At 42.0% G+C, this 10,000-nt stretch overlaps 1 protein-coding gene across 1 annotated transcript in view; it reads left to right on the forward strand.

Annotated features, from left to right (window-relative positions):
- LOC107696513 (nuclear pore complex protein Nup153-like) overlaps positions 1 to 10,000 on the forward strand; it is a 26,064-nt gene that overhangs the window by 14,506 nt on the left and 1,558 nt on the right. Inside the window, exons 8-20 of the mRNA XM_016496871.1 lie at positions 825 to 965; positions 2,479 to 2,531; positions 2,655 to 2,775; positions 2,860 to 3,009; positions 3,144 to 3,242; positions 3,322 to 3,403; positions 3,485 to 3,583; positions 3,669 to 4,250; positions 4,349 to 4,546; positions 4,653 to 5,549; positions 5,643 to 5,990; positions 6,090 to 6,347; positions 9,607 to 9,787. Coding sequence (XP_016352357.1) covers positions 825 to 965; positions 2,479 to 2,531; positions 2,655 to 2,775; positions 2,860 to 3,009; positions 3,144 to 3,242; positions 3,322 to 3,403; positions 3,485 to 3,583; positions 3,669 to 4,250; positions 4,349 to 4,546; positions 4,653 to 5,549; positions 5,643 to 5,990; positions 6,090 to 6,347; positions 9,607 to 9,787 — 3,209 coding nt within the window. The remainder of the gene's footprint in view (positions 1 to 824; positions 966 to 2,478; positions 2,532 to 2,654; positions 2,776 to 2,859; positions 3,010 to 3,143; positions 3,243 to 3,321; positions 3,404 to 3,484; positions 3,584 to 3,668; positions 4,251 to 4,348; positions 4,547 to 4,652; positions 5,550 to 5,642; positions 5,991 to 6,089; positions 6,348 to 9,606; positions 9,788 to 10,000) is intronic.

Raw genomic sequence — 10,000 nt, forward strand, 5'->3', positions numbered from 1 at the left:
AAACTTCTGAAAATTTACCTACAAGCCACTTGTGTTCTTCTGTGCCACCTCTGTAGTACAAATTAATTTTTTTATTAATACTTATTTCATATGATTGTCTTATTCTACTTATTATTACATTGTTTTAAATAGAAATGAAAAAAAACATACATTTTTGAATTTGACAGATGAAAATTATGCCATTACAAAGGTAAAAAGAAAATACCCCTGCAAGTCACTTTAAGGAGTCAAATTAACCCCTGATCTTGTAAAATTGGCAACTTTTACTTTGCTTCTGCTGCTTGTCTTTAACTGTAAACAACTGTGGCAGCTGGCTACTAATCCCAAACAATGTGCCTATTCACCCAACACTAGAAACCTAAAGCCTGTAATAACCATTTGTGGCGGATGTCCATAGTCCAAAATATCCAGGGCTGTGAGATTGTTGTTTTGCAGTTCAAGTGAGCACACTTGATGAATCATAGCAGCCTGTTCATGCCTTTGATGTCCATTAATTGTTCATGTTGATTGCCACTTGTACTGAGGTCTTGAAAATATGGATGTAGAATTATAAAATCCCTGTATGGGTAATTACAAATTATTATATATATTTTTTATTTTTTTATTTTATGCCTTTAGCAGACGCTTTTATCCAAAGCGACTTACAGTGCATTCAGGCTATATGTTTTTTACCAGTAAGTGTGTTCCCTGGGAATCGAACCCATGACCTTTTGCGCTGCTAATGCAATGCTCAACCACTAGGCCACAGGAACATATTATATTGTTTGTGCAGTGGTGTAGGGAACTGTCTGCTCTATTTGTAATGTTGTTCCTTCGATACACAGCTGGAGCCGTCAGTCCCTCCTGTGCAAAAGCTGGTGGTCCCTGCAGCTGCTGCAGTGTCTGGTAACCGTTCAATATCCTTTAGACCATCACTTACCCCAGGTGGAGTGAACAGAGGAGTGGAGAAAAACAACAGGGACACTGTGAGTTCAATCATTAACACTGCATCCTGCAGTAGAATTCACCATATGACTATAAAACAACTGTAATGAGGGGTATATTTGAATAACATCTTTTAATTGGTTGGGATAAATGTGTGTGGGTTTTTACTTTATTTATTTTTATAAATAAATCAAACAAAATGAAGGAACTGCCAGTGCTTGCAATTCAGCTGAATACATTTTGGGGGTCTTTATTAATTTCTGTAAAAAAAAAAAAAAAAAGTCAACAGAAGTAGGGCTGTGTGACGGTGGTTGGTTGTCACCGCGGTTGTCTACTGCCACCGGCGGTAGAGCACGTGACGTCACGCACTCTATAACAAGCATAATACGAAGTTTTTTATACAAGTGTAATAACAGTAATAGTTGCAAATTTTTTTATTTAGACTATAAGTCTATGGTAATTCACAAATTACCTCAAACGCCATACATAGCGTTTCCTTTAGATTGGCAGGTTTGAGCGCAGGAAAATACAGTTTATGCATTCAGTAAATTCATTTTGTGTTGGGCGATTGGACCTTGTTGGGAAACCAAATACTACATCGCCGATCTGGAGCCATCTCCATTCATGTCACCCATCCACGTTTGTACAAGTGTCTTCAAGTTCCTGTGATCGCAAATGCCTGGCTGGTCAGGTTTGGTGAGGCTTTCTCCAAACTGGCCAAATACAAACGAGATGGCGATAAATGGAAGATGTTAACAAGAAATGTGGCAACGATTCCTATTCCACAGAGAGTGCGTGCAGATGAGGAGTTAATGCGCCTGCTTGCTTGGCGGCGAAACAGTTAACCGTGTCTACACCGGACGCGACACCGCCGTGTTGCAACAGGTTGAGTCTGTCTACACAGGACATTTGAACTCTGTGTCAGTACCTCATAAACAGGACGAGGCAGTTTACTGTCGGGGATTTGTCATGTCGTGCCGCGCTGCATCCAGTGTAGCATCACTGATTATAATGAGTTCTATAGCCTAGTATTTTGTCGTGTCGTGTCATGCTGCACCGCTCGCATCCGGTAGACGGTGTATTTAACTTCCTAATTTAGGCTACTTTCTTATTTAACTGTATTATTTCTTTGATATTTATTTAGTGTTTTGCAGACTGCGTGTTCACTGACAGATTTATACATAAATTATATATAGGCCTATAATTAATATTAATTATATATCAACACTGCGCCACCGGCGGTAGTTGGTCCATTACCACCGCGGTGGTAAAAATCTGCCACCGTCACAGCCCTACATAGAAGCATTAAGCACTTTTTGACTGTTTAAAATAAATTCAGCCTTGGTGAGCATAAAGACTTTTCTTTCAAAAACATAAAAAAAAAAATAAAATCTTACTCAGCTCAAACTTGAACAGTAATGTACATTGTCCACCTAACGCTGAAACTGTCTACAAAAACGGCAAGCACTGTAATTAAGTGGATTATAGCAATGGAGTCTGCGTTTTGAGATCTTCCAGAGAACTAACTTGTTTTGTTTTCTCTGCCTTTTGTAGCCGATAAGACAATCTCCTCCAATTTCAGATCATGCCCAGGCTCGCTCTCCCAGGTAAGAGTGAATAAATTTGTTGTGATCGTTTTAGAATTCTCTTTTCTTTTTGAATGGGACAAGGAGAACTGTTAGTGGCTTCACTTGCATATGTACTCAGTCCATCAATTTGTTTGTCCCCAGCACAAGCAGTTTGTCCTACCCCTTGTCCAGCACTCCAGCAGCCAGTAGCGCTGGTTCAAGAGGGGGCAAAATGAAGAGGGAAAGGTCCATCAGACCTTCATCCAAAAAACCTGACGATGAGGTCAGAGACTTGAGTAGAGTAGAGCTTATTTTGAAGCTGTCCAACGGAATGGTTTGATGCTCATGTAAACTGTTCTCCTTTCAGGTTGCCGAGGAACCAGACCTGCCGCCTGCCTCTCTTCCTAGCAATTTCACTTTGCCAACATTTAATTTCTCCTCTCCTCCCCCCTCCTCATCTCTCACCTCCAGCACAAAACCATTTGCAACTGCCTCTGAGGTACTGGCAGCAAATAAGGTATTACCTCCCCTCTGACCCCTTAGAATTGTGCCTTCTGTCTGGTGTAGTCTTGGCTTATCAAACTGACAGAGGTTCATAGCAGTTATGGTGGACGAGTATTTGTAATGCACCATTTTTATTTTTTTTATCAGGAGCCAGCTGCACCATCCACACCACCATCTGTCCCCTTCACGTTTTCTTCACCTATCGTCAAGGCAACAGCTGCCAGTCCTCCATCTTTCTCTCCATCAGTAGGTCTCCTTTGTTCTCTTACGCTTTTACGTTTAATACAAAACAAGGAAATGTAATAATAATGATTCTTCCCTGCAGTCTGGATTCACCTTCAGTGCGCCTACTATGAAGACGGGCCCCTCTTATTCCAATGGGAAAATTGTTCCAACGGTAGCACCAGGTAAGGTTTGATTTGCAAAGCAGATGTATTTTCATTTGAAGTTTAGTTACAGTGTTTACTACTATTCGGTATGTTTTGCAGTCAAATCAGTGGCCAGTGAAGAAAAGGAGTTTGAAGGACCCTTCAAACATGCCAAGGTCTTAAAACAGGGCAGTGTATTGGATATACTTAAGGGACCTGGTACGACTGGCTTTTCCTGATTTTTCCATGTAAAGTTTTCAAGGTCATTGTTTTTTGCATGCATTTACCCTTTTCTTATTTTCAGGATTTGCATCCCCTGCTCAGAACGCAGTTTATAAACCTTTGCCGTCTACATCAACATCCTCGGCTCCTCTTTCTGGTTTTGGTGACAAGTTCAGGCCACCTGCAGGGTCATGGAGCTGTGGCACTTGCCTATTGCAAAACAAGTCCTCGGATAAGATGTGTATGGCTTGTCTTGCACCGCCACCCAACACAGACTCTGCCTCTAAATCGGACAGTAAACCCACAGAAGCTCCTGCAAGCATCAGCTCCCTCTTTGCTCCTCCAGCTGGTAGCTGGGACTGTGACACATGTTTGGTCAGGAACAAACCGGACGTAGTTAAATGTGTAGCTTGTGACACGGCCAAACCTGGGACTGGAGTGAAATCCAGTCTGACTTTACCAGCTCTTTCTGAGGCCTCGTCCACCCTCTCTGCCACCTCTTCTACAGCCACCACAGCAACAACAACTGCTGCTTCAGCAACTGGACTGTTAGGATTTGGGGACAAATTTAAGAAGCCAGAGGGGTCTTGGGATTGTGATGTATGCATGGTTCAAAACAAGACACAGGATGTGAAATGTGTAGCCTGTCAGAGCTTTAAACCTGGTAAAGTTTTAGTTTTGCAGTTAAGAGTTAAAACATTTTAATGCCCACAAATAAAAAATATTTGCATACCTCATGTCTTACTCCTTGGTCTATTACAGGAGCTGTAGCCGCAGCGGTCTCGACTCCAGTCTCTGCACCTGCAAGCACTGCTGCGCCTTTGTTAGGATTCGGGGACAAGTTCAAGAAACCTGAGGGGAGCTGGGAGTGTGAAGTGTGCTGTGTTCAGAATAAGGCAGAGGACCAGCAGTGTGTGGCCTGCCAGTCAGCAAAACCAGGAGCTAAAATAGAGTCCAAAGGTAAAGTGCCTTGCAATGATATTTCCATAAGTCAGGAGACTTCGAAGCAGCTGCTTACTGTTTAGTAGAAGCAGGCTGATGACCAGAATTCTCATTTCTTTTTCAGGTTTTAGTTCATCTTTTGGCGTTCAGTCCAACAGTACAGAATCAAGTTCATCCGGTTTTAAGTTTGGTACCGGCTCTACGGACTCGACCTCTGCTGGACTGAAGTTTGGAGGCACTTTCTCAGATACTACTTCCACCACAGGTGGATTTAAATTTGGATTTGGGTCCTCTGACTCAACCTCAAAATCAGAGGGCTTCAAATTTGGAGGCTTATCCTCGGATGCAGCTTCTGGTGGGGTCAAACTTGGTAGTGCCTCATCAGAATCCACAGCAACAAAAGAGAGCGTGTCAAAGGCCTTTACATTTGGTGGATCCATGGATGACTCGCTTGAAAAAAAGACTAAATCTCAGGATTCTAGTACAGGATTTAAATTTGGTGGCGGTAGTGGAATCACTTTTGGCTCTCAAGCTTCTGGCACTGAAAGTTCAGCATTTTTGTTTGGAGCTAAACCCAGTGACAAAGGAAGCACAGATTCATCCTTTAGTTTCTCTGTGCCCCAGTCCAAAGCTGAGAAAGATGATGCTCCTGCTCCCTCAGAAACAGTTTCAACCACCGCAACAACGACGGCAGCGAATGTCATTCCTATTTTTGGCAAGTCTTTAGTAGCTCAATCTTCTGCATCGAAGTTTGGGGAGCCATCAACGAAAGAGCAAACGCTAGTGACGTCCACCTTCACCTTCGGAAAAACCGAAGAGAAAAAGGACATCTCCGCACCCTCCGGTGCTGTCTTATTCGGTGCTTCCAAGGAAGCTGACAAACCGGCACCAACCTTGAGCTTCTCTTTCGGCGAGCTGGACCCTCCAAAAGATTTCCCCAATCCTACACTTACATTTGGGAAACCTGCAGAGTCAGCAGAACCCCCAAAACCGTCATTTAGTTTTGGACAGGGCATGACAGGTGAGTGAAGGTGTCTTTTCTAATTTCCTTATGGCTTTAGTTATACCATGTTGTAGTAGTACCTCAGTCTGACTGTATGACTGTGCTTTTCAGACACATCTGCTCTAAAGCCCACTTTTGGCTTCATGGCCAACTCTTCAAGCACCCCAGCTTCCTCCAGCTCCACCCCCAGCCTTTTCGGCACTCCCACTATCTCTTCCCTGGTTCCCACACCTGCTCCCTCAAGTACCTTTGTATTTGGCCAGAGTACCTCCACTGAACATACCATGGAAAAGACTTTAATGTTTGGACAGCAGCCGCAGGACAGCCAGCCGACACCTCCTGCGGCACCTTCTGCTGCACCTGCCCCAGCACAACCCTTCCAATTTGGCTCGGGCACAAATTCATCCTCCCCTGCATTCACTTTTGGTGCTGCTGCGTCCTCGACCCCAGCCTCTTCCGGTTAGTTTGCCACCAAATATCCCATTGTTGTCTTGTGTGCTTTTGATATTTTGTATGTCATTGTGTACAAATGTGTCTAATTTCACTGATCTCTTGCAGCTCCACCTGGCAACCCTTCCCCATTTGTCTTCAGTTCTGCCACACCTTCATCTGGCTTTGGATCTGGACAGACCCCCATCTTTGGTCAAAGTGCGTCTCAACCCAGTGCTCCTGCATTTGGGTCAGCAGCACCTTCATTCTCGGCCATCACTTCCCCAGCTTCTGCCTTCGGATCCAAATCCAATTCTGCCCCTGTGTTCGGTCAGCAAGCTAACCCTGCACCTACGTTTGGATCTGCTGCTTCCTCCACATGCCAAGGTCAGAGAGACTTCTGTTAACATCAGCAGAAAAAAAAGAACATTTACTGAAAATTAGTGCTGTGTTCGATACATTGATATGACAATGTATTGTCGCAGAGATTTGACGATACGAGTATCGATACAGCCGTCCCTGCACGTGTGCTGCAGTGGACCGCGCTTAATTTGAATACAAGAGCAGCATTTAAAATGGAGTAGAAAAGGGCAAAGTTTCTAAAAAATGAATAGAGCATAATATATAGGCTACAACAAGGTTTAATCTGGCCGCAGAGGAACACAACCGGGGTTGCCTGATATAAAGAGACTTAATCCTCAAAACAGAGCTTCCCACTTGCGCAATACGGAAATATCTGCTAAGTGTGTTACTTGTTTGTCAACCTGGCAACCATGTGCTCATGCACTCACTCCACTGTGGATAAATGCGCTTGCTTTCTGAAAACACTGGTTAGCTTGCAGTTGAGCGATCTCCACTATTCTATTCTCAGATAAGTGTAATTTATCAAGTGTTCATTTATGAAAGAGAGAGAGAGGCTGTGTATGTATACATTACCACCGTTTTGCCGTGTTTCTCTATTAACAGTGAATCTGTGGCTTTAATTGCTTTAGAAACTATGATGTTACCAGCTCCTTGTTGAGAAAGATAATGTAGCTCTTCAGCGGTTAAGCTATTTTATTGATAAAATTGCTGGGCAGCGCTAAAGAATGTCTGTGCGCACATGCAGCGTGAGTGACTTAACGTGTGTGCATGAGATACAGTGAAGACAGCGCATTAGTTTAGAACTCTTCTAATTTTTATTTTTTTAACAGAGAGAGTGTGTTGATTTGTGCAATGATAACCTACCAGCAATGTTAAGATTGAAATATATTAGAATGAGTACATTACAATATAAATTTATTAGAACGAGTACATTATTATTTATGGGATTAAAAACAAGATGCAAACAATCAGAATACTGTACCTCAGTGTTTCCCAACCGGGGTGCCGTCTGTCGAGAGCAGGGGTGCAGTGTAAAAAAATCATTTTTTAATATTTTTAAATTGCTAAAATGTTCAAAAAAGCATCTATTATATAATAATTTTTTAATAATATTAAAAATATCTGTATGACATTATATTCTGCAGTTCTTCCCTGTTGTACCGAGTATCTATACTTTTCAAATTATCATATCGAAGTTAGAAATTCAAATATCGTGACAAAATTAATTTTGTAGGGTGCCACAAGTTTGTTAAAATTTCCAAAGGGTGCCGCGACTAAAAAAAAGGTTGGGAAACACTGCTGTACCTGGTGGGGAGTGGAGTGCACAATGTAAACATGAAACATATGCCATTACCTATATTGTACTGTGGTAGAGTTATGGAGGCCCTTCGTAATGCAGAGGGCAACTGCCTGCTCTGCCAGTAGTTAGCAACAGCCCTATAGTATGCAGTGTTTAATAAACAGCTGTTTTACTAAATTCTTCTGAGGTGAAATTCAGCGCAGTCCCGTATCATGATACGATTTCGTATCGTATCATTTCGTATATATTTTTGTAAGATAAATATCCATATTTCAAACGTAATAAACAGTGATGCGTATCGTATCGTGACTTTGCTGGTGATACACAGCCCTAGGGATGGGTACCGAGAACCGGTATTTTTTTTTGGACCGGTACGTAATTGGGGCGATACCGGAGTACCGAAAAGCTTCAGGACAAACAATACTGTTATCGATACTTGCGTGGTTTTATCTCAGTATGCTTCAATGTTAACGACGAATTAGAAGCTGCTGCTTGTCACTTCCCTTCAATGAATGATGTGGCTGACATTTGCTCGACGTGCATGTGATATCCATGCGCATGTGCGGTGTGTGTTTGCCGTGCAATCCAAACCGTCATCGCGGCAAGAGTGAAACGTTCGAAAGTGTGGGCTCACGTTTTACAAAACGATGCAATATATGCAGTAGTGTAACAGTGAACGAAGGAGGCAACACTGGTAATATAATGAAACATTTACTAACAAAACACAACATCTACCTCAAGCAATGCGCTGTATTATGTCTCGCAGCTCCAGCTCCAACTGAAACTCGCGAGACACATTCACATCAAATGTTGATTCGGTAGAGTTATGCTCACGAGACTTATTCGCAATCACAAAAGTACATTATTTCCGCGTGCTTTAAAGCCTTGCCGGTTAAATGTTTTATTAGCGTCCTGTTCTAACATGTGCTTATTCAGAGCGCGTACACTCGAAGCGTCCGTACACTAAAAGGCCGGTCAAACAGTACCCGAGTACTTGGTTATCTTAGTTGTGTGTTCAAAAACACACAAGGTTTACATATAAACAGTTAATTATGTCTAAAGTGAAAGTAAACAGTTCAGAGAGAAATGGATGCATGCAGCTCTTAAAGGGTCAGTACTAAACATGCTGCCGCTTGTCATTAAAGGGATAGTTCACCCAAAAATTTTAATTCTGTCATTATTTACTCAGTCATGTTGTACCAAACATGTATTAATTTTTATTTATTCTTGTGCTGAACACAAAAGAAGATATTTTAAAGAATGTGGGTAACCAAACAGTTGCTGGTCCCCACTGACTTTAATAGTAGGAAAAAAAAATATGAAAGTCACTGGGGACCAGCAACTGTTTAGTTTCCCACATTCTTCAAAATAACTTAATTTCAACAGAAGAAAGAAACTCATTCAGGTTTAAAACAACTTGAGAGTGAGTAAATGATGACACCATTTTCATTTTTGAGTGAACTATTCCTTTAATGTTAGTAAAATAAAACACAAAGAGAAAAATAATCCACTGCTCTTGACTGAAGAACTGTAATACAGTTGCTAAAGTTCAGCAGTAATAAAATAACTTGAAATGTTCAACAACTTTTCACTTCATATCTTTTTGCACCAAATAGTATCAATAACAGTATCGATAAGTACTGGTATCGATAAGCAGTATCGGTATCGATAAAATGTAAACAATACCCATCCATACACAGCCCTACTGAAAATCTCATGTCATCCTAAACCAGTATGACTAACTACTTGAGTGGATCACAACAGAGATTTAGCAATGTCCTAAATGCATTTTACCTTTAAAGTACTACCAAAATCATTGATGGTAATCGCTGACATTCATTGCAAGGGGGGGATGATTTACAAATTCAAACTGAGTTTTTGAGGGTGAAAATGACCTCCATACTACCTAGTAAAGCCTGCCAGAAACTTTCCAGATATTTGTATGCATCTATGTAACGGTTACCCCATTTGTTAATTTTGAAGGAGGGTTCCAGTTTGGAAGTACTGGTGGATTTGGAGCATCAGGGAGCAGCAATAGTGTGTTTGCCTTTGGGGCCGGATCAGCAGCTCCAGCAACTCCTGCTGCCAGTCCTGCCATGCCTGCTTTAAATCCTCCCTCTGGTGGAGGCTTCAGCTATGGTCAGGCTCCTTCTTTTAACATTGGGTAAGAAATGTCTTTCATCTGGATGCCTGCTTTCCCTCTGGTGGAGGCTTCAGCTATGGTCAGGCTCCTACTTTTAACATTGGGTAAGAAATAAGAAATGTTTTGAAGGAGGGTTCCAGTTTGGAAGCACTGGTGGATTTGGAGCATCAGGGAGCAACAATAGTGTGTTTGCCTTTGGGGCCGGATCAGCAGCTCCAGCAACTCCTGCCGCCA

Source organism: Sinocyclocheilus anshuiensis, unplaced genomic scaffold (genome assembly GCF_001515605.1).
Source record: "Sinocyclocheilus anshuiensis isolate Anshui unplaced genomic scaffold, SAMN03320099.WGS_v1.1 scaffold590, whole genome shotgun sequence".
Lineage (NCBI taxonomy): Eukaryota > Metazoa > Chordata > Actinopteri > Cypriniformes > Cyprinidae > Sinocyclocheilus > Sinocyclocheilus anshuiensis.